We start from the raw sequence: 24,063 nt of genomic DNA on the forward strand, positions 1-24,063 counted from the left end.
GTAGTAACAACTCCACTCCTGGCCAATTTTCTATATGCGTTACTTTTTCATGGTTATGACAAACTCCCTGCCAAAGGATGAGTTTGTTTTGGTTCATGATTTGAGATTACACTGTGGTAGGAAAGGCATGGTGGCGGCAGGAGTTGGGAGGGCTCTGTGTGTCTCCTAGATGATTCCAAGTCCTGTCGAGCTGGAAGCCAAAGTTAACCAACACACCTACCTACCCGCAATGGCAGCCTTTTCATATCTAGTGTTAGTCACAGAGCAAACTAACACACTGGGACCACAGACAAAAGCACGGAAGCATCAACCAGGACCTGCTCCTCTGGAGCCACATCCAGCCCCCACCAGAAGAGTTCTTTGTCAGAATGGTAGAATGGCGTGTGAGAGAGGAGCAGAGGCCTGACATGAGCCAGAGCTGGAGGGGGTAGCGAGCATGGACGACAGCTCAGACTGATCCAGGGAATATGGTGGCTTCCTGCAGGAGGTGGCCTGGAACTGACCAGGAGATGAGCTTTAAAGGCGATGAAGGTGATGGGGTTGGAGAGGAAGGGGGACCCAGTATGGCTCAGGACAAAGGGTGCAGGTTGTGGGGACAGCGAGAAGACAATCTGCCAGGACTAGGACATGAGGAGACCAAGGAGTCAAATGGTGAAGGACAAGGACTTTGTTGAAAGAAGGTAAAGCTGAAGCCACACTCACTGTGGGAGCTGTGCCGAGGGACATCTGGGAACAGAAGGTAGAAAGAATGCTTGCCCCTTGCTCTGTCCTTCATTGCTTTTGGTACCCAGGGGGCAGCCACTACAGGATCTGCTCAGCCTGTGCATGAGAAACCTTCAGAGTTGGTGCCTGCCAACTTCCCTGTTTACAGTCAACCTGACAGAGGAGGGGTGGGGTGGGGGGCAGGGACAGAAGGAAGGGGAGGGGTGGCCGCTGGCGCCGCTGAGCAGCCTGCTCCAGCTCCAGCTGGAACTGAAGTCTTAGGGTTGCCACCAGTCTTCTCGGGCACTCACTCCCAGCTCTCCACACACCATGGCCACGAAGGTAGACATCAGGCCTGGGGAACTCACCAGCAATAGCTGTGACCCAGTCACAGCTCGAGAGCATACGCAGGCTGTGACCCGAAACTACATCACCCACCCCCGTGTCAGTGAGTATGCATGTCCAGCTGGTGAGGGGAGCGGGCTGCTGGGATCATGCTTTCACCTCTGAAAAGGAGGACCGAGACCTAGAGAGGTCAGGGGACTCTAGGTCCAGCTGTGCAGTGGCAGCCGCTGTGCATGGGTCACCTCTGCAGGTGGAGGGATGGAGGCTCCCATTCAGGCTGAGGAGAGGGCCAAGTAGCAACTGTTATCATCAGGACCCCATCTAAAACCCAGGGTCCAAAGAGAGCTTGAGAGAGACAGAGAAACAGAGAGGGAGAGAGGGAGGGAGGGAGGGAGGGAGGGAGGGAGGGAGGGAGGGAGGGAGGGAGGGAATGAGAACACATGTGGGCATGTATGAGTGGGCAAAGGAATCTGCAGTGACGTGTGTAACAGTATAGTCAGCACTTGACTTGAGGAATTCAGTAGCCAGTGAGTTGTGCCTGCATCATCTCCTAGGGGAAAGAATCTGTATATAGAAGCATTACTAGCACGGCATTCTCCACGGGGGGGGGGATGGGGAGGGCAAAATGTACAACTGTGTGTGTGTGTGTGTGTGGTGTGTGTGCTTGTGCACACAGGGTGGAGGTGTGTGTGCCCGCATGCATGTGCATACACATGTTTGGATATAATGTACATGTGTGTTCAATGGGAGAGAGAACATATGTGGACTTATGCTTACATGATATATGAGAACACATGTAACTGTGGCATATGTGTGGATACTGTTGGGGTGAGAGTGTGTACTTGTTCATACGTGTGTGCCTTCCTCATTTTGTGAGCAGGTAGCTCTGTGCCTGATCTGTAAGGGTGACCCAAGTCGATGCCAGGGACAGAAAACCTAGCAAGGACCACAGGGCCAAAGCCACCTCCCACCATGTTCTTGTCCAAGGTCACTCACTCTCTCTGGTAAAGTCTCAGGCAGCCCAGCTCGCTGGAGTAAACCAGCCTGAGTGGCCCCAGCTGAGCAGAGCCTGAGGCTCCTCCTAACAGGGTGTGCTGGGTGGCAGGAAGGAACTAGACACAGTCACCCATTCTTCACTCTGACTCCAAAGCTCCCCAGGCCCACAGAGAAGGTGTGGCTATATATATACAGGGCATTGGACAGCTGAGCTCAGAGAGAGCAGAGTCTGTTCAGCTTTCGGGGGACAGAGCCCTGGATCTGGGACCAGCTGAGGCTGAGACAGACACAGTGTGCCACAGCTACTGAGAAAGGTGAAAGGGGCAGGGCAGGTCTCTCAAGGAGCCCTGAAGGCCCTGCCTCATGGACATAGAGTCTAGAGACATTCCCCCAGACAAAAGCTTGGGTCACCAGGACCCAGAAATCAGTGGAGAGAGGAGCCCCATTATGCCCAGAGTTTGGGCCATGTGATACCCTGCTCCTATAGGCCCAACCCCCTGTGGGCAAAGGAGAGCTGCCAGGTTGGGTGGGGCAGGAGTTGGACCTCCAGGCTCAGCTTTCCTTCTGGAATGTGGCCTTGCAGGGATCTACAAGGATCTCCTGGCTCAACCTTTGTGCAGCCTCCCCTCACCTCCTCTTTTCTTCAGGTGAGAAGGCTTAAGCTGGAGCGGCTCTCAGCAGTTTCCCGGCAACTTATTTATTGTCAACACCCTGCAGGTCCTGACACCCACCCCCCACCCAAGACATTATGATCACATCCACAGTGACCGAGCAAAGGCTATGGAAGTGTGCCCTCTGGGTTCTGCCAAGGTACCCTCACCTTGCCACAGGCTGAGAGTTCTCCCTCACTGGCCTAGGGGCTGGGCTGGCCCTCCAGGATACCCTCCTAGTCTGGCTCAGTCTAGTTCCTCATATTCCTCCTCTTGGGTACCTGGACGGAGTTCTTCCTGAGAGACCAGGCCAAGTGCAGGAATGGAAAGAGTCCAGAGGCCCCTCCCCTGTACTGTCCCCCCCAGACAGGCAGGCTGTCCCCTCTCTGCCCTCCTCCTCCAGTTGGGCCCCTCTACTCCGAAACTCCAAGCATTGGGATTGGACACGAGTGCTGGCAATAATGACCTTGAAGCAGGGTCCTCCTTCGACAGAGCAACCTGCCCTCCCCCAAGGGCCTTGGCCTATTGTAGAGGTAGTGCAGCAACGTGGGATCACTGGGGAGCATTACATGTGGGGGTGTGGACAGCTTGTGCAAAGGTGCAAAGGGACATGAGACAGCCTGGTTGGAGGGATGGAGCCAGGTCATGTCATTCATCCAGGGTTTGAGAGCCAAAGGGGAGGAAGTCGCAGTGGAGTCCGAACTAGTCGGTTCTGATTCTAAGACCACCATCTTCCAGTGGTGACCCCCTCCCCTGTTCCCCCAGCTGGGATGGGAGTGGAGGAGCAAGACCCGCTGCCCTAGGCTTGCCCCTACCCTGGCCTCCAGCCTGCAGAGGGAAGGGACGGACACTGCAGGTGTGGTGGGTCCAGCACTAATTAGGACCTTAGGACCTCGTAGGAGCCCTGCTGAGCCTTTGAGGAAAGGCTGTGGAGAGGTGGGGGTAGGGAGCTCTCTTCCACACCGCAACTCCCAAGACCACTTCAGTGTCAGAGACAATGGGAGGGGGTGGGCCGGGGAGAGGTCCGCTGAAGTCTGGGGAAAGCCCATTCAGGGAATGCCCTGAGGTCAGTGGAGCCAGAGGGCTCCTGGCAGCTCATCACCCTGTGTCTTTCTTCAGGGTCAAGTGATACATCCCTGGGTGGGCAGCGACTTAATCTCTGCGTGCCCCAGCACCAGCTGAAGCTCTCCATGTAAGGGCACAGTCAGGGAGCCCACCAGTCAAGGCTATCTTTGTTCCTCAGTTTCCCTTTGCCTGAGTCCTAACTGGACAATTCAAAGATGGGTGTGCTGGCACACCTATGATCCCAATACTTAGAAGGATGATGCTGGAGGACTGTCATGAGTTTGAGGTCTGCCTGATATATAAGTGTGAGTCCCAAGGAAGTCTGGACTGTAGATTGAAACCTTGTCTCTCTCTCTCTCTCTCTCTCTCTCTCTCTCTCTCTCTCTCTCACACACACACACACACACACACACACAAGTCCAGTAAAACCAGATGGTTCTGAGAAAAGATCTAGTCTTGTGTTGGGGTCTACACTCCATTGGGGTGCCAGTCTGTGGTCCTGGGGGTTTCCAGGGAAGAAGCACTGCAGGAGGCAGGCAGAGGCAAGGCCTGAAGGTCTTGCAGTCTGTGTTTTCTACAGTGAGGCCCACAATGCAGAGAGGAGAGCTGTGCCTTCCTCCAGTCAGGGCTGGATCCTGCAGTCTGGAAAAAAGGCTGTGGTGCTGAGTGGAGACTCAGAAACCTCAAGGTGGTCGCCATGTGATCTGGCTTGAGGGAAGCTAAGATCTTCCAACCTGACTCTCAGAAAGTGGGCTAGGCCACCCAGCATTGTCCAGTACCCTTCACATCAGGCAGGGTCCCCAGCATCGCACCCTCCGTCCCTTCTTCCTTCACTCAGGCAGGGTACCCCCAGCATCGCACCCTCCATCCCTTCCTCCTTCACTCAGGCAGGGTACCCAGCATTGCACCCCTCATCCCTTCTTCCTTCACTCAGGCAGAGTACCCCCAGCATCGCACCCTCCATCCTTTCCTCCTTCACTCAGGCAGGGTGCTCAGCATTGCATGCCCATCCCTTCTTCCTTCACTCAGGCAGGGTGCTCAGGCTATAATTCCCTACCCTCCATCTCCAGGTGAAATTGCTGGACCTCAGGCCTAACAGATTTCACAGGACAAAAGGCTGTCAAAGAAGAAAGCAAAATGTGCTATCTCCCAAGGTTGTGAAGCCAAGAGTGATCCCTTCGGGCTTTGTGGCTCTCATCTCTCCTGAGACAAGCCACTTACTCTGACCCCACCCTATAGACCCTTGACCCAGACTCACTGCTGATTTCCCCCCAGCTCTACGGATCTAGCAAAATGCCAGTTCTCCCCAGACTTGGAAACACTCACCTGCCAGCCCGAAAGTTTCCCCACCCTGGTGGAGTGCTGGTCCTGGCTCTGCCTCTGCTGGTCTCACCAGCTCCACTCCATACTACCCTCAGAGTGTCTGTCGTGCCCACCACACCGCCAACCCCTACCCTCAATACTACAGACACCTTTTCCTCTGTGGTCCTCAGCAGGCAGGAGCTGGGGGTGTGGCCCTTGCGCTGGTCATCAGGACTCCCGTTTGGTTTGGGGATAAGGAGATACCTCTTGGTCCTGATGTAGGACATTTGGAAATAATGAACTGACAGAACCACTTAGTGCTTTCCAGAACTCAGCCAGTCCTGTGTGTGGAGTGAGGCAGAGACCATCCATCCCTGACAGCTCTCCCTACACTGGAAGCCAACCTAGAGGAGTCCTGAGTCACCTCCCTCCTCTCTGTCCCCTAAGGCACTGAGCAGTTAGCAGCCAGAGGTTCTTTCAGCTCTGCAGTGGGCACTTTTCTCAATTCCCTGGGGCTGGCTGGAAGGCTCCCCTTAACCTGAGGGTTCCCCTGACTTGAAAATGCTTCTTCCCTGGGCATCTACTCTGGTCCCCAGGCCACCCCACCTTTCATCTCTTCTGCCTACTGGGCTCTGCACCTACCTCACCTGACCATCTTGCCCGCCCCCCCCATGTGGCCCATCCACCCTGCCCTTCGTCTCTCAGAGTTTCAGTAACACCATGTTCATTCTGTCCCTTCCTTTGGATATTAGGCGCTACACTTGGGCTGTCATTTGTTTGCCTTGCCTAGTGGCAGCTGGATGGCATTCAACATTAGTTTAAATGTTTAAAGAAAGGAAGGGAACAGGATGGAGTGGGAAAGAAGCCCTTCAATGGGGACACTGTGGGTTTCTTCCAAGGATTCAGGATGCGGAAGAAGAGGAGGAGGACAGGAGTGTCCAAGGGAATGTGCCTAATGATGTAGACGTCGTCTTGGGGGGTGGGGTGAGGGGTGGGGGTAGACTGAGGGGGAGCCATTGCTCATGGGTGGTAGGGCTGGCCTGAGGGACAAATGCAGGGTGCTGAGCTAGCCCTTCACCCCAGGAGGGGCTTCTCCTGGATCCTGCCTCGGATAAAGGTGGACCTCCTTCAGGGGCGGAGGGAAGAAAGGTGATAGAGAGGCAGTAGGTAGCTCTGGCACATCCTACTGTGGCAATTCTGGGTGCAGCCTTGAGTTTTACAGACAGTCCTTACACTAGGAGGGTCCTTGAAGAGACCAGCAGAAACAGCCTTGTACGTTGGATCTTTCTGGTGCAGGGCTGTGAAACAGCTTAAATGACTGGAGGGACACTGGCTGCCTTTGGGGCCAGGCCTGCTGTGGGATGGTGTGGGCTGATGTGGGGCTCAGGACAGGCCCTTCCCAAGATGTGACTCTGAGCCAGGCTTTTCAGTCCCAGGCCCATTGTGCCCACCTCCCCTGAGCTCTGTGGCTTGTGAGTGACCCAATTCCTTCCCAGCACCCCGCTCGTCTGGTTTGGCCAAATTACCATCCCCACTGTCTCACTGGTGCCTCATAGAATCCCTGGGAGAGACTAGCTATGGTACTCCTCTGCCCGGTCAAGGAACCACACCCTCCTCAGAGTCCCTGATATAACCCCAGCAGGACCAACAATAGGCTTCCTAGCTGATAGTCCTTGGATCTCACCCTGGGAGAGAGAGAGAGAGAGAGAGAGAGAGAGAGAGAGAGAGAGAGAGAGAGAGAGAGAGAGAGAGAGAGAGAGAGATTCTTCCTGGTATCTCCACAACAGGATGCCCAGTGAGCTGGCGGGACCTGGCCAGGCTTGGTGAAGGAAGCAGGTGGCTACAGCACCCTCACCTCACAGGGCTCATCAGTGCAGGATTGAGGGAGGGCAGTGGGGTCTGGGAAGGGCCCAGGAGGCCACAGCTGTGCCCAGACGCTTTTGGAAAATTCAAGTGGAGATGGGAAGAGGGAGTAGGTGAGGTGGGGGTTGAGGCCAGAGGGGAGCACAGGGGGTGGAGAGCTCAGGGGGCCTGGGCAAGACTCCAGACTCCGAGGAGGCCTCTGCCCTTAAGCCCTCCTCCAGCATCCTGCAGGTGTTGAGACAGTGGGGGTCTGTGGCAGGGGCTTGACCCTTACAGCAATGGTGGCTGGTGCTGTCACAGCTAATGACCCTGATGGCCCAGCCTGAGGAGGAGGAGGAGGTGGAGTGCACAGAGGGCAAGGGACAGGATGCTTCTCTCTCTCTCTCTCTCTCTCTCTCTCTCTCTCTCTCTCTCTCTCTCTGTGTGTATGTGTGTGTGCGCGCGTGCATGCGTGTCTCAGTGACTGTGTGTGTTTCAGTGAACGCACATACATTTTCCTTGCGTTAGAACATAGTGAAACTTAGAGATGAGAACCTCACCCACTCTTCTCCTCCCCCAGCCTACAGGACAGTGTGCAGCGTCAATGGGCCTCTCGTGGTGCTGGACCAGGTCAAGGTAAGATTCTTCAATCTCCTTCCTGGCCCCTAGGCCATATCCAGGGTTTCTTTTAAGCTTCCAATCCAGGGGTCTTGTTTTATTCTTTCTAACTCTGTCACCCCTCAAGTCTCCTGCAAAGTTTCTTCTTCACACGTTGTCTGTGGGAGGCTACACCACTATTCAAGGCCTGAGGCTGGGTGCTCCAGGCTGGGGTGAGTGCTGACCCTGAAAATCCTGTTCCACCCAGACTGGCCCACCTTCGTTGGCCAGTCTCCCCCTTTTCCTCTTTCTCTCCACTCCCCCACTAGAGATCAAACCCAGGGTCTAATGCACGCCAGACAAGCATCCTATCTGAGCTACAGTTCTTTCCCTGCCTGATTTTGTTTAGCGGGTTTATCGCCTTGTTTCTTTTAGGCCCGAGTTAATATTCGGTGGCCTGAATTTTCTTCTTCATGCTGCCAGCCCTTACTCTCCGCGAAAGGACAAACACTGAGAACAGCGGTAGTTTCAGAGACTCAGGCTCACAGGGAGAAGAGTGGAGGAGGAAGGAGCAGGACTTTGCTGTAGAACTCATTACCCGGGTGTCCCTGTCTCGCTGCTCTTGCGCGCTCTCTTGTGGTAGAGACGCCAAACGACTGGACTTCCGCACCTCCTATCACTTCGGATTCGGGTTGGGGAGGGCCTCTCCTAGAACCGCCCCACCCCTCAGGGGCAAGAAAGCGCTCGGATAAGGGGACACCTCCGTGTCATCTTTGCACCAGTACAAACAACACCACCGTCAGTGGCAGTCATCGCTGCAAATCTGAGCAGCGAAGCCCTGGGGAGTGGCCCGCCCTAGTCACTAGTCCATCCGCCACTTTCCCCTGAGCCGTAAGGTCAGTAGCGTGTGGCCATCAGGGGACAAAATGACAGCCGCAGACGATGATAACTTGTGGCACTATAACATGTCACCAAATGTTATTACATTTTAATAACAAAAATAATACATGCTCTTGTATCCCGAGAAACAAAGACAGTTAACCATCTGTCCCTTTGTCTCCAGTCCCGTGGGACAGCTGAGACCTGCAGGCTATGCTCATAGTTAGGTGAACAGCGCATGTGCGGAGAGATGCATGTACTCCTGCTGAATAGTTACCTAGCACGTTGTGTTTTGGGGTTTACTGATATTTGTGGTACTTAATCTTCAGTGCCAACAGTATTGGATTTTAGAATCACGTAGGAGACCGACCACTGAGTGTGTCCCTGAGGGCATTTTCAGGGAGGTGTAATTGAGAACCGAAGACTTGCCCAAAATGTGAATGGAACCATCCCTTAAGGGGATTCCAGGCTGAATAAAAAGGGAAAGGGGTTGGGCAGTGGCGGTGCATGCCTTTAATCTCCATACTGGGGAGGCAGAGACAGGCAGATCTCTGTGAGTTCGAGGCCAGCCTGGTCTACCAGAGCTAGTTTAGTTTCAGGACAGTCTCCAAAGCTACAGAAAAACCCTGTCTCAAGAAACAAACCAGGGGGAGGGAAATGGGAGGTGGTGGCGGGGAGAAGGCAGAAATCTTTAATAAATAAATAAATAAGTAAGTAAATAAATAAATAACAAGACAAAATAAAAATAAAAACAAACAACAACAAAAAAAGGGAAATGGGAAACGAAAGCCGAGCACCAGAATTCACCCCTCCTTGTGACCTCATGTTCTGCCCCCGCCTTCCCTACGTGATGGACTGCATCCTCTCAGACCAAGAGCCAAAACAAAGCCTTCTTTAATTTCTTTTTGTCACAGCAAGTAGGGAAAAAAAGACTAATATGGATTTATTCCACAATCCCATTCTCTTTATGGGTTCCACTGTTAGAAAAGGCTCACAAATATACACTTTTATATTGATTCATTAATGAAAGCAACAAAGATAAAATTGTATGTTCAAAAGGTGGCTGCATTTTTTTAAAATTATAAACTGATTGGCCTATTAGCTCAGGCTTCTTATTAACTCTTATAACTTATATTAGCCCATAATTCTTGTCTGTGTTAGCCACGTGGCTTGGTACCTTTTTTCGGTGAGGCAGTCACATCTTGTTTGCTCTGTGTCTGGCTTCCTCTCTGGTAGCTGCATTTAAGGTAGCTATTGCCCAAAGGTGTGTTTCAGGTGCAGAGTGAGTGCTTGGATTCTATCCTCAGTACCACAAGTAAATAAATACACAGATACTGGATCAGGACAAGAGTGATGCTCTGATAGGTGCAGTGATTGGACCCCCAGAAAGGGCTGTGGGACCACCATCCCACATCCCTGGGGAGCCTGAGTGTGTGCTCATCTGTGACCCAGCCCTCTCCTGGCACCCCTTCTTTCTTTCCTCTTATTTCTTTTCTGGGTATTTTGTTTGTTTTTTGAGACATGATCTCTTTTCTTTCTTTTTTTTAAAATTGATTTTATTGAGCTATACATTTTTCTCTGATCCCTTCATTGCCTCTTCCTTCCCCTTCAACTCTCTCTCATGGTCCCCATGCTCCAAATTTGCTCAGGAGATCTTGTCTTTTTCTACTACCCATGTAGATTAGATCTATGTATGTCTCTCTTACGGTCCTCATTGTTGTCTAGGTTCTTTGGGATTATGAATTGTAGGCTTGTTTTCTTTGCTTTATGTCTAAAAGCCACTTATGAGTGAGTACATATGATGTTTGTCTTTCTGGGTCTGGGTTACCTCACTCAATATGGTGTTTTCTAGCTCCATCCATTTGCCTGCAAATTTCAAGATGTTATTTTTTTCTGCTGTGTAAGTACTCCATTGTGTAAATGTGCCACATTTTCCTGATCCATTCATTCTTCAGTCGAGGGGCATTTAGGTTGTTTCCAGGTTCTGGCTATGACAATGATGCTATGAACTTGATTGAGCACATGTCCTTGTGGCATGATTGAGCATCCTCTGGGTATATACCCAAAAGTGGATGGGTCTTGAGGAAGGTTGTTTCCTAATTTTTTGAGAAATCACCACACTGGCATCCAAAGGGGCTGCACCAGCTTGCATTCCCACCAGCAATGCAGGAGTGTTCCCTTTACCCCACAACCTCTCCAGAATAAGCTGTCATTAGTGTTTTTTATCTTGGCCATTCTTACAGGTGTAAGAAGGAATCTCAGAGTTGTTTTGATTTGCATTTCTCTGATGGCTAAGGATGTTGAACATTTTCTTAAGTGTATTTCAGCCATTTTAGATTTCTCTGTTAAGAGTTCTCTGTTTAGGTCTGTACTCCAATTTTTTTGATTATGAGACAGGATCTCTTGTAGCCCAGGCTGGCCAAAATCACTATGTCTGAAGGATAACCTTGAACTCTGGGGTACCTTGTGCCTTCGCTTAAGGGCTGGTTTTCTCTGGCTCCATATTCCTTATTTTTAAACAGTGGTTTTGTTGGGTTTTGTCTGTTACCACAGAGTTTTTATTTTAACACTTTCCTTTCCTTTCTTTTCTTTTCTTTTCTTTTCTTTTCTTTTCTTTTCTTTTCTTTCTTTCTTTCCGCTGTTCTGGAACTCACTCTGTAGACCAGGCTAGCCTCAAACTCAACAGAGATCTGCCTGCCTCTACCTCTCTAGGGCTGGGATCAAAGGCATGCGCCACCACTGTCCAGCTTTTATTTTCATTTGTGTGTATGTATGTGTACATGTCTGCCGTGTGTGTTCATTTGTGTGTATGTATGTGTGTGTACATGTCTGCCGTGTGTGTTCATTTGTGTGTATGTATGTGTGTGTACATGTCTGCCGTGTGTGTTCATTTGTGTGTGTGTACACGTCTGCCGTGTGTGTTCATTTGTGTGTATGTATGTGTGTGTACATGTCTGCCGTGTGTGTTCATTTTTTTTTTTTCGGTTTTTCGAGACAGGGTTTCTCTGTGGTTTTGGAGCCTGTCCTGGAACTAGCTCTGTAGACCAGGCTGGTCTCGAACTCACAGAGATTCACCTGCCTCTGCCTCCTAAGTGCTGGGATTAAAGGCGTGCGCCACCACCGCCCAGCCGTGTGTGTTCATTTGTGTGTATGTATGTGTACATGTCTGCTGTGTGTGCATTTGTGTATATGTGTGTGTACATGTCTGCCGTGTGTGTTCATTTGTGTGTATGTATGTGTGTGTACATGTCTGCCGTGTGTGTTTATTTGTGTATATGTATGTGTGTGCATGTCTGCCGTGTGTGTTCATTTGTGTGTATGTATGTGTGTGTGCATGTCTGCCGTGTGCACTTGTGTGTATGTATGTGTGTGTGCATGTCTGCCGTGTGTGTTCATTTGTGTGTATGTATGTGTGCATGTCTGCCATGTGTGTTCATTTGTGTGTATTATGTGTGTACATGTCTGCCATGTGTGTTCATTTGTGTGTATTTATGTGTGTACATGTCTGCTGTGTGTGTTCAGGTGCCATCAGGGGCCAGCTGGAGTTAGAGGATATTGTGAACTTTTTACCACTGAGTCATCTTCAGGCTTCCACAGACAATTTATTAATTTTCTCCTCCAACTACTGGAATACTGATTTTTTTTTAACCTTTTAATCGATTAATAAAATGGACTTCACTAGTAGGCTCCCTGATGGAGTAATCTTGTATCCTGAAATCAGTGCTGGGTGTTTATCTTCATTTAAATTTGCTTTCTGGTTTGCTTGTTTGGGTTGTTTTCCCCTTAGGTTTGGCTTTGTGATTTGGTCTTTTTTAGCGAATGTTCAATTAGAATTTTTGCAATCTCTGTCCATGAGCAGGCAGCCTACAATTTGCCCATAAGAGTTTTATTTTGGTGTCAAGATCACACTTGCCTCATAAAATAAATTAAACCCAGTACTTTTTCCCCCCAGGCTTTTGAAGAGCTTAAACAAATTTTAAATTATCTGTTCTTGCTTGTTAGAATTTTCTGGCACAATTTTCTGTGGCTGATGCTTTAAACTATTTAATAGCTTTAAAATTACAGATTCTTACTCAAGTTTAAAAGGAATAAAAATAGTATGTGTGTAGTAGGGAGCTGCGGGCCTCTTCCCACAGCCCGGCTCATGGTTGCCTGGCTAGCTTATGCCCCAAAATAACGACACACAAACTCTATTCTTTTAAACACTGCTTGGCCCATTTCTGTTCATGTATGTAGCACCCCAAGGAGCGCTTACCGGGAAGATTCTAGCCTACGTCCATCCTGGGTCAGAGCTTCATCGCATCTGCCGGGGAGAGGGGAGCATGGTGCATGGCGTCTGCTCCAGAGAGCAGAGCTGTCGAGTCTGAGCTCACTTCCTCTTCCTCCCAGCATTCTATTCTGTTTACTCCACCCACCTAAGGGGTAGCCTATCAAATGGGCCAAGGCAGTTTGTTTATTGACAAATGACCTTCCTCTATCATTTCCCTTTTTTCTGTTTAAACAAAAAAAAAAAAAAAGGAAGGCTTTAACTTTAACATAGCAAAATTACATATAACAAAACAGTTATCAAGTAAGAATTACAGTTACAATATTTACATCTATTTTATATTTATCATAACTAAGGAAAACTATAACTATAACTAACCATTCTTCAACTCCATCAAAGTCTCCAGAAGAAAATATTACCTAAGTAAACAAGAAGTAAGCAACTTCTAAACTCTAGAAATGACAGAGACATCTCACTGCCTGGACAGTCACCCAAAGTTCCTCTGTACCGTTGGGGCATCCATCTTCGGCCTAAAGGTCCATAGTATCCAGAGACGTTTCCATGAAGCAGGAAATTTAAAGGCAGTTCAGTCACTATCTGCTGTGTCCTGCAGAATGTCTCGCAGACTCTTTCATGAATCAGGAACCCCGAAAGATCATCTCACCTTTAGGCAAGTTCAGCAGTCCTCTCTCTGCGGGTTCTTTGTGTCCAGTTTATAAAATAGTCCAGGCAAGAGCAGTTTCTTGCCCAAATGGCTATCAAACTCCATAAGGATCCTCTTCGATGCCCATCTTCTTCTTGAAGTAGATTGGTGCTGCCAGGAGCAGAGTGTCTCATTGTCATGAAAAACCCTAAGTTATTAAAACATTTAAAATACCATATTCTCTAGCCTTTGAAAGATATGATGAATGCCTATTTGAAATATATGCATGCACATCTAGAAAATCTAACTAACATGACTACAAACTTGACTATTATTGATAATTATCCATTAACAACCTATATACATTACATTTTTAAGTGAACTACACAATAACAATACCTTAATCAATATCAGAAATACATATACATATAATAAAATTGACCTTAAATTAATATCAGTAAACGAAGATTCATATCAATGCAAATTATTCACATCTATATCATCTCCCCCTTTAAATGTAAAAGAGCATTTATAAACAATATATGGGAACATGGGCGCAGTTTTTTCTCTCCAAACTGCTTCCTGCTGAATGGGGGCGCTGTTATTCAGGTCTTTTATGGGATAACCTGTCTGCTAGGTTCATCTCAGTTGGCAGTTGAGTGAAGCAATTTTTTGAAGGTGTTCACAGCAACCCTTCAGGAGGGCGTGGTCTATCATACCATATTGAAATAGAAGCAATCCAAAGAGTCTCATCCTCTGTGAAAACAAAAGAAGAAACTCTTTTCCAAAGTATCATATCCTTAGATCCAAATTCTGAAGTTAAGGTATTTTGAAAATATCTATCTTGGATTAATTCAGCAGCATTTATAAACAAATATCTTTTAGCATCTGTTGCTCCTTCCTCAGCATTAAAACAATTCAAAGAGAGCATAATAGCATACAGTATCAAGATTCTCTGTGTATTTTCCATCTTTGTGCAGCTTTATTTTAACTCTATTTTGTTTACTTTTACTTTTATTTTATATTTTCTGTATATCTTCGTCCTGTAATAACTCTTTAGACCAGGCTGTCCTTGAACTCACAGAGATCTGTCTGTCTCTGCCTCCCAGGCAGTGGGATTAAAGGCGTGTGCTACCACACCTTGAAGTCTCAGAGGTCAGTCTCCCTCTGCCTCCCAAGTGTTGGGATTAAAGGTGTGCACTACCACACCCAACTACTCTCTTTCTTCCTTATTTTACTTTTAAGAACTTTAATTTTCAGCCTGTATATATTTTTAAACACATTGTAAATCATTTAAAGTTTTCTTTGTCTTTGAATCTCTCTTTACTGTATCTCTCTCTTTTTCTGACCACATGAGTCTTTAATTTACCAAGCAATATCAGTAGGATGAAAGCCGTGGCTTTGACGGCTGGATTCAGCCATTCCTTAGCTTTCCAGCCTCATGGCTGAGGTACCGGCTGTAGCCATGTTTACCACCACAACTCTGTGGCATTTCAAGGTCCTTGCCAGCAAACAAGCTGCAATACTATATCCACAGACAACATTCAACTCCTCTCTCTGTAGTCAGCCCTCCTGCCTCAAACAGTCAGAGTTTGCCCTGGCAGGATGGCCCAGAAAGCCGGCATTTTAAAACAGCACAACTTTTTTCCTGCTACAGCTGAAAACCGAAAAGCATGCCTTCAGCTTTTCACCAACACCGTTTTAAGTATTTCGTGGCAGGACCTCTTAAATGAGCTGCAAGGTTTCACAGCTGAAGCTGAGTCAGGAAGCCTCTCTTAGATGAGAGCACTTGCTTGCCTCTAGCAAGCAGAGCAGACCCGAGAAATTGCTGCTACCAAGAAAACACGCTTTACTCTATTCTTTCCCAAGCTTTCTCAGGCTTTCTGTGGATGCAGTTATCCACGTGGGCGCCATCTGTAGTAGGGAGCTGCGGGCCTCTTCCCACAGCCCGGCTCATGGTTGCCTGGCTAGCTTATGCCCCAAAATAACGACACACAAACTCTATTCTTTTAAACACTGCTTGGCCCATTTCTGTTCATGTATGTAGCACCCCAAGGAGCGCTTACCGGGAAGATTCTAGCCTACGTCCATCCTGGGTCAGAGCTTCATCGCATCTGCCGGGGAGAGGGGAGCATGGTGCATGGCGTCTGCTCCAGAGAGCAGAGCTGTCGAGTCTGAGCTCACTTCCTCTTCCTCCCAGCATTCTATTCTGTTTACTCCACCCACCTAAGGGGTAGCCTATCAAATGGGCCAAGGCAGTTTGTTTATTGACAAATGACCTTCCTCTATCATTGGTGTTGCGGGAGGTCCTTCCGCTCCTCCAGCCAATAGCCGCCAAGATACCAGCCCATTTGGGCGTGGTATCTTTCCCTTTAAAAAAAGCGGCCACTTCCCTCCTCTCTCTCTTTACTTCCTGCTCCGGTTCCGGCGACTAGACTTCTTCCCAATTGCGTGCGCAGAGGGCTGTTGTCTGGGACCGTGATCTGTAAGTTTATTCCCCTTTAAATAAATACCACCCTATTAATCACAATTCCAAACTGGTGTGGGATTGTTTATGACTTGCGCCTTCATCTGGCGCCCTTGCGCCTTCATATGTGTGAAAGGATTTTATATGATTATTAGCATAATTTAATATCCAATAATGTTAATTCTGCTCATTTATATATAAGTTCATCTTTACCTATAAAAAATGAAGCTTGTGATCTGTCTGAATTGAGTAAAAGCATATGGAAAAATAAATGTGAAAAGGTTAAAAAATTACAGAATCAGCCAAAATGGTACAAGTCTTTTATCCCAGCACTCAGAAGACAGGCAACTGGATCTCTGTACCTTCAAGTTCAGCCTGGTCTACATACCAAGTTCCAGGCTAGTCAGTGATCTTGTCTCAAAAAAAATTAAAAGATGAATCTTTTTATTAAATTATAATTGGTTTGGGTTTGAGTTGTATTTGCCTAAGTCTTCATTCATTTCTTCTAATATATAAATTTCTTTTATTGTTTTCTGAATATGATTAGTAGAGCTTGTTGTAGGTTCTTTTTCTAATAGATATTTGTTCTCTTTTCTTTGAAAGATTTTATATTTATTTGTGTGTGTGTGTGTGTGTGTGTGTGTGTGTGTGTGTATGCACATGAATGCAATGGCCACAGAGATCAGAAGACAGCATCAGAAGACAGCATCAGATCCTCTGGCCCTGTTTTCTCCCGGCCCCCAATTCCTATTCTGAATGCTCCCATGAGCATTCATGCACAGATTATATACATATATACACACATATATGTGTTTATTTCTCAGGTAGATATCTAAGAATAAAATTGCTTAGGTCAAATAGGACCTCTATTCTAATCTTTTGAGGAACTTCATGTTACAGTTCTAGTTTCTCCATATCCTCAGTAGTGTGTGTTTGTATCTGCTTTTATTTTTGCCAGCTACCATAGCAGGTGTGCAGTGGTATCTTTTCATTTTCTTGTTGACCAAGAAGAATGGGCATAAACATGTTGCTACCTGCTTACTGGTCATCTCTGCATCTTTAGAGAAATGCCTGTTCAAATGCTTTCATCAAATCCTTTCGCCATAGGAGTCCCTAATATATTTTATTAACCTGATTTTTGCTTAAACTCCTAACCATTACACAGATGTCAACCCCAGCTCCATAGCTAGGAATAGGTTGTTGCTAGTTCATGGTGACACCTGGAAAACAGGGAGTCTTCCTTCTGGTGACGAGTGTGCTCCTCCTTGGTGCTCAGAAGACTTGGGTGGCCACAATGGCCACTTTGTGCTATTGGACTCCACCCCACCCCACCTGGCACTAACAGCCTGCCTGGATGGTTCCCATCCTGGTCACTGCAGCCTTGTGGGATGGGGCAATTCTTAGCACCCTTGTTTCAAAGAGGAGAAAACTAAGGCTCATGTGTTAATGACTTAAAGGTTCGGTAGCCACGCAAATAATTAGACATTGCCACAAACTTGCACTAAGGAAGGAGATTTGGCTCAAACACGTGCTTCTGATTAAAGTCCCAGTTCTCTCCAGGGTGACCCCCCCCAAAAAAAAAGCCCCTTCCTCACACCGGGGCACAAGAAGACAGACAGTAGCTTAAGACCAGAAGAAGAAATGGGAAGTGACATGGGCTACACCCCGGGTGGCTCTTCTCCCAACAGTTTGCCCAGTACGCTGAGATTGTCAACTTTACACTCCCGGATGGGACTCAGAGGAGTGGCCAAGTGCTTGAAGTGGCTGGGACCAAAGCCATTGTTCAGGTAAGTGTGCAGTGGGGAGAGCAAACTCCCAGTCTACAAGCCTGGGAGGGAAGAATGGCTACCCTGCTCAGAGATGCATGCTGAGGGCCTGCCACAGCTGGGAGGCCCTGTTCTCTCGGCTACCCTCTCAAAATAACAAGCCATAACTCACAGGTGTTTGAAGGGACTTCAGGGATCGATTCCCAGAAGACCACTTGTGAATTCACAGGGGACATCCTGAGGACTCCTGTGTCGGAGGACATGCTGGGTGAGAGAGGAGTGGCAGGGTGGGTGCTCTTCTGTCTTTCCCTCCTGGATTTTCTAAGCAAGCCCTTCACTGCCTGTACATGTGTTTCCTAAGTGCCCTCTGAAGTCAGAGGTTACATTGTCTCTCTCCCACTCCCATCCCTAGGGCAGGGCCCAACATACAGAACACAATCAATAATGAAGGAGTGAGGCTAAGTCATTACAGGTGCAGCTGGAAGCCACCTACCGGGGGGCCAGGCTGAAAGGGTTGACCAAGCCCTCCCTTACCTGGCCTGATCCTGATTACCGATCAACCTGGGCTCAGGCCAGTGGTCAGGGTGACTCCAAATTGCCTTGCCTGTGAAAATTCCCAGCAGAGGAAGGAAGACACCCTGCGCTTTGCAGGGACAGTCATGGAAGTCGGCCATGTGTGATAGCTGGAGGCGAAGGAGACTGGATGATGGGACTCTGGAAGAGTATGAGCAGCTGGTAGCTGTGCAGAGGCTGGGAGCCCTGACACCTTCCTGAACCCCTTTTCCTTCCCAGGTCGGATTTTCAATGGTTCTGGCAAACCCATTGACAAAGGGCCTGTCGTCATGGCAGAGGACTTTCTGGACATCAACGGTGAGAGAGAGTGGAGGCTCCGCACGGCTTGGAGGACACGGCGCACTTGCCCATCCAAGCCGTCATCTCTGGACGCAGCCTTGGACATCCTGCACACACCTAGGCCAAGCATCATTAGCCCCACGGCTGGCCGGATGAACAGGCAGACAACAAAGGCCTCTGTGCCCAGATCCACCACAGAACCCCGAACTGCCCCTAGCACCCCATTCTGTCATTGCACAGCACCGCCAGCCACCCCTGTGGCCTTCAGTTCCCTGTGCTCTGTCCTGGGACCTGGAGAGGGGGACGCTTACAGTCCCAGGATCCCAGCTGCTCTCCAGGAAACCTTCCTGACTCCCCAACCCATCTGGTTCCCAAGGCAGTAATAGAGGCCTATGAAGCTCCCTCGTTTGACCAGGGCCACACAGCAGGCTAGTGGCAAAGCACACATCTGTTCACACATAGTCTTTGAGCCACCCTCTGGTCCTCTGATCATCACTCTGGTGCCTAGGTGTTGCAGAAAGCTAAGGTGCTAGGGCAGTGCTATCTAAGATAGTATGGAGCCATGGCTTTTTAAACTTGAAACAATTCAAGTGAAAGGAAATTCCATTGTTAAATTGCATCTCATATGCACAAGATCCATGGGTGCCTGGGTGACCCTGTGCACGCAGGTTTTTCCGTGTTGCAGAAGGGGCTGTTGAACAGCTGGTTGGCAGAGAGATGGTGGTTGGTGGTGCATGGGAGGGCTGGAGCCTGAACCTGACTCCATGATCACCCTCCCAGGCCAGCCTATCAATCCCCATGACCGAATCTACCCTGAGGAGATGATCCAGACAGGAATCTCCCCCATTGATGTCATGAACAGCATTGCCCGTGGCCAGAAGATCCCCATCTTCTCCGCAGCGGGGCTCCCCCACAATGAGGTAAGGGGTGCATAAGCAAGGATCAGGAACAAGCAGAGGCTTCCAGGCTACCCCCAAGCACTTCTGTGCTGAGCAAAGAGTAGCATCCACCCTAGCTGGTGTTTCCTGTCAGCTAAGGGTCAGGGTGGCATAGGAGACCTCACACACACACAATACACACAGTTACACATTGCCTCTGGAAAGGGCTGCATGCTGTCCCCAGTGAATGGAGTGCTCACTGGCTTTAGAGAGCCCAAGTGGACTCCAGCGCAGAAGCCCCGCTCAGCTGAGCCGCAGCCTGTATTAGGCTGCCCTCCTACTAGTGTGTGCCTGACTGCCACCGCCAGACAAGAACCATGTGGCTCTCTCAGAGCCACTGGTGGTACAAGGCTTCGAGATACCCCTTCCTTACCATTCCTGACTGTCAACCCTCTCTCGAGTCTCCCTCTTTGACACATCTTGGGACAGAGGCTCTCATAGCCACACACGGCTCCAGCAGGCTGTGGGAGGTGCAGGCTCTGAGAGGCCCAGCTATCCTAAGTTAAACTGCCTGAGTCCACACGGAGACTATTGTTCTCTGGGTCCGCTGCCCTGCTCCTTGGGACAGGTGCCTTCAATCCAGACTGTCTCCAACCCTGAGAAAGACCGCCAGACCCAGGGAAGTTCCCGCTCTTCTGAGCTTGGATTCTCCCCCGCCAAAATTCCCAAGGGTCCATTCTCTTAAGTGATGCCCGGCAGGCCAGATGTCACAGGGCTCTGGCTCTGACTGACTCCCTCCTGGTCCATCCTGTCTCAGATTGCTGCTCAGATCTGTCGCCAAGCAGGACTGGTGAAGAAATCCAAGGCAGTGCTGGATTACCACGAGGACAACTTTGCCATTGTCTTTGCAGCCATGGGGGTAGGTGGAGCTGGAGGGTCCTGGAACCCATGAGAAACAGCCTTGCCTTCCTGGGCTCTAGCACAGCCTAATCTTAAGGGGGAACGCTGAGTCATGCACCCTAAGAGGCCCCTGAAGTTTAGTCCAGTCTGGAGATAGAGACCACAGCATGACTAAAGTGGGTAGGGATGGACTCAGTGACCAGGGCAGAGTGATCCTTGAGGCATCCCAAGGCCACAGCAGTTATAAGATGGGCCATACTTGGCCTGGGGTAGAAGCCCAGGGAACCTACAGAGACAAGATGTCTTCTGAAAGGGGATACCAAGGCCCTCAGAGGGTTCAATTGGAGGTTGAGGAGCTGGGTATGGAAGTAGCTGGCCAAGAGAGGGACAAGAAGAAGCTGGAGGTTAAAAGGGCTGAGGTTTGTAGGGGACCTGATGAGTCCTTCTTGGGCCCTGTGGCCACCTCAATGATGATTTACCTGCACACCTAATGACTGTTAAGTTGGTCAGTCCCCAAGCTTTGCTGAGAAAAGTTGGTCATGGCTAAGCCCCACCCTCGGCCACATGGCCTGCCTATAGCTCCCCTGGCTACCTGTCTAGGTAAACATGGAGACAGCCAGGTTCTTCAAGTCAGATTTCGAGCAGAATGGAACCATGGGAAACGTCTGCCTCTTCCTGAACTTGGCCAATGACCCTACGTGAGTCCTTCCTATGCTCAGACTGCCCTGGGGCCTTCCGCTTTCCTAGACCTGGGACACTGGGGTTCTGGGTTCCAGAGCTACAGTTCTAGGCCAGCGCTGTGAGAATAACCCTTGACTGTACAGATAGGGAAAGCGAGGCCTGGGGCATGCAGGGAGCCAGACCAGGACCCCACCTGCCCCTCTGCTCCTCACACCTGTGCCACAGCAGCTGCCCCAGTCAGGAAACCTCTCAAGGTCATCACGGGAGAGACCGTTGTTTGTGGCATTTAGGAAATGCCCTGTTTTGAAAGTTTTGAAGATGAAGTTTAAATCTGGGGTTTGCATGGATGAAATTTAAAATCTAATAGCCTATCACCAGTATTAAGGGTACCCCCAAACTAAATAACAGAATTCTGGAGGCTGAGAGGGCATTGCTAAGGGAAGGTCCATAGGCTCAGAGTCCGGAGCTGAAAGTGGCTGGCGAAAGGAAGCATGCCCAGGAGAGCTTCAAGCAGGAAAGGACATTTTTGACTCACCTTGGACACTGGACAAGGGAGCATCAGTGTTGCCAGGAAGTGTCCACTCTTGAGAACCATTGTTTTGACCAGGAGTCCTGGGATGGGCTCATCTTACCTGTTCCCCTGCCCCTATTCCCCCAGCTGACCTTACACTCTGTTCTGGGGCTTCATGGGGCCCAGGCCTGGGTCGCCAGACTCCCTGAGCCCTGTCCTGCTTGCATCCAGGATTGAACGGATCATCACCCCTCGTCTGGCACTGACCACAGCTGAGTTCCTTGCCTACCAGTGTGAGAAGCATGTGCTGGTCATACTGACTGACATGAGCTCCTATGCAGAGGCTTTGCGGGAGGTACGCTGGCTGCCGGGTGTCAGATTCAAACCACCCCTCCCTGTTTCTCCCTTGGTCTCACAGACACCCTGATAAAATAAATTCACTCTTCTCAGGGGGGTGTCAGGGCTCAGTCACAGGCTGGGCGGGCACTCCTCTTCTGTCTCCTCAGTCCAACGTCCTAATCTCCCTTCCTGAGTCCAGCCTTTCACCTTCTGACATACGTGCTGTTGTGGGTATTGCAGGTCTCGGCTGCCAGAGAGGAAGTGCCAGGTCGTCGTGGCTTCCCTGGATATATGTACACAGACCTGGCCACCATCTACGAGCGAGCTGGCCGTGTGGAGGGTCGGGGTGGCTCCATCACGCAGATTCCCATTCTCACCATGCCCAATGACGGTAGCTCCAGCACCTCCTGCCCTCCAGAACCCACCGTCCATTTCCACCAGCCACCCCATCACTCCCATGCTGAGAACAGAACTCGTGTCCTCAGGTAGATGAGAGCCCAGCTCCCGTACACTGAGAACAGGGTATTTGCTTACAGATATCACCCACCCCATCCCAGACTTGACTGGCTTCATTACAGAAGGACAGATTTATGTGGACAGACAGCTACACAACCGGCAGGTACTGTTCCTCCCAATAGTACCTCCTTTCTCTTCATATTTGCCCCTTTGCCACCAAGACATCAAAAAAGGGTCATATATCACTCCTGAGCAAAGAGCAGAAGCCTGCCCAAAGTTACACTATCAAGAGCTAGACACTGGGGGAGCCTGTGCTTCATGGCTAGCCTATGGCTATATGACCTTGAGAAAATGATTCTAATCTCTGTATCACACCCATGTACTGGGGTGGGGGTACATTAGCATTTATGAAGCATATAGAAAGCATACTGGGGTATATTAGCATATATGAAGCATATAGAAAGCATACTGGGGTACGTTAGCATATATGAAGCATATAGAAAGCATACTGGGGTATATTAGCATATATGAAGCATATAGAAGGCATACTGGAGGTATGTTAGCATATATGAACATATATAATGCATATAGAAAGCAAACTGGGGTACATTAGCATATATGAAGCGTTCGGAAAGCACTAAATATAAAGCATTTCTCTCCCACTTACAGTTATCGGCTTTGGTGACGGGGTGACAGGGCTGGGCTGCAGCTCATTTGGTTAGGGGCCTGCCCAGCATGTAGGAAGCCCTGGGGTTCTATCCCCAGCACTGCATAATCCAGGCAATGTAGCTTGCAATCCTAGTGCCAGGGAGGTGGAGGTGGGAAGATCAGAAGTTCAAGGTCATCCTTAGTTACAAAGCAAGTCTGAGTCCAGATAGCCTGGGCTACAAGACACCCTGTCTCAAAACATGCACACACGCATTCACACACACACACACACACTTAGTTTTCAAGTTGCTTGTAAAATAATCAAATGTTTTGAAACGTGGGTGTTCCATTAACAATTTCATCTCACTGCCCCTAGCTCCAGCTCCTTCCTGCATGGACTCACCTATATAGAAAACCCTCCCCCTCTTCACCTGATAACCAAGACCTAAAATCTATGGGGAATAAAGTAGGAGGAATGTAGCCGCCCTCTTTTCCCTAGGATGAATAGGAGTCTTCTGAGAAGGGCGCGGAGGAGCAGGTGAACGAAGGGAGAGCCTGGGTCCTGCCACCAGCTCCTCTCTTCTGCTCCCCAGGTCTATCCCCCCATCAACGTGCTACCTTCCCTGTCACGGCTGATGAAGTCGGCCATAGGCGAGGGCATGACCAGAAAGGACCACGGAGATGTCTCCAACCAGCTGGTAAGGAGAGGGGCGGTGGATGCAGCAACCCCGATTTAGAAGCTGGGTTTGTGAGTCCCACCTGAACTGGAAGTGCCCGTCTGGGCAAAGCTCGTCCCCAGCAAGGGGAGCTCAGCCTGCAGGGGTGGTGAGCCCACGCTGACCTTCCATAGTACGCCTGCTACGCCATCGGGAAGGACGTGCAGGCCATGAAAGCGGTGGTGGGGGAGGAAGCACTCACTTCGGAAGACCTGCTCTACCTGGAGTTTCTGCAGAAGTTCGAGAAGAACTTCATCACCCAAGGTGGGGCGTGGCGGGGGCGGGACCAGAACGGCCTGGCCCTCCCCTTCTGGACGCGAGGCCTTCATGCTCACGCTTGGTCCTCAGGTCCGTACGAGAACCGCACCGTGTTCGAGTCGCTGGACCTGGGCTGGAAACTGCTACGCATCTTCCCCAAAGAGATGCTGAAGCGCATCCCGCAGAGCATGACGGACGAGTTTTACTCCCGCCAGGGGGCGCAGCAGGACCCCGCGTCCGACACGGCCCTCTAGAGCAGCTCCAGGCAGCAGCCTCTGGCTTATGGTCAAGCCCATGTCTTAT

At 49.7% G+C, this 24,063-nt stretch overlaps 1 protein-coding gene across 1 annotated transcript; it reads left to right on the top strand.

The window, feature by feature from the left end:
* Positions 1-946: 946 nt before the first annotated feature.
* Atp6v1b1 (ATPase H+ transporting V1 subunit B1) lies at positions 947-24,063 on the top strand. The gene is made up of 14 exons (XM_057779121.1): positions 947-1,150; positions 7,483-7,538; positions 17,444-17,542; positions 17,696-17,789; positions 18,314-18,391; positions 19,154-19,293; positions 20,069-20,170; positions 20,752-20,849; positions 21,575-21,698; positions 21,923-22,073; positions 22,219-22,301; positions 23,380-23,484; positions 23,637-23,766; positions 23,851-24,063. The coding sequence occupies exons 1-14, from the start codon at positions 1,033-1,035 to the stop codon at positions 24,012-24,014; spliced, it is 1,542 nt and encodes a 513-aa protein (XP_057635104.1). The 5' UTR covers positions 947-1,032; the 3' UTR covers positions 24,015-24,063.

This window comes from Chionomys nivalis, chromosome 1, assembly GCF_950005125.1.
Source record: "Chionomys nivalis chromosome 1, mChiNiv1.1, whole genome shotgun sequence".
In the NCBI taxonomy this organism is placed as follows: Eukaryota; Metazoa; Chordata; class Mammalia; order Rodentia; family Cricetidae; genus Chionomys; species Chionomys nivalis.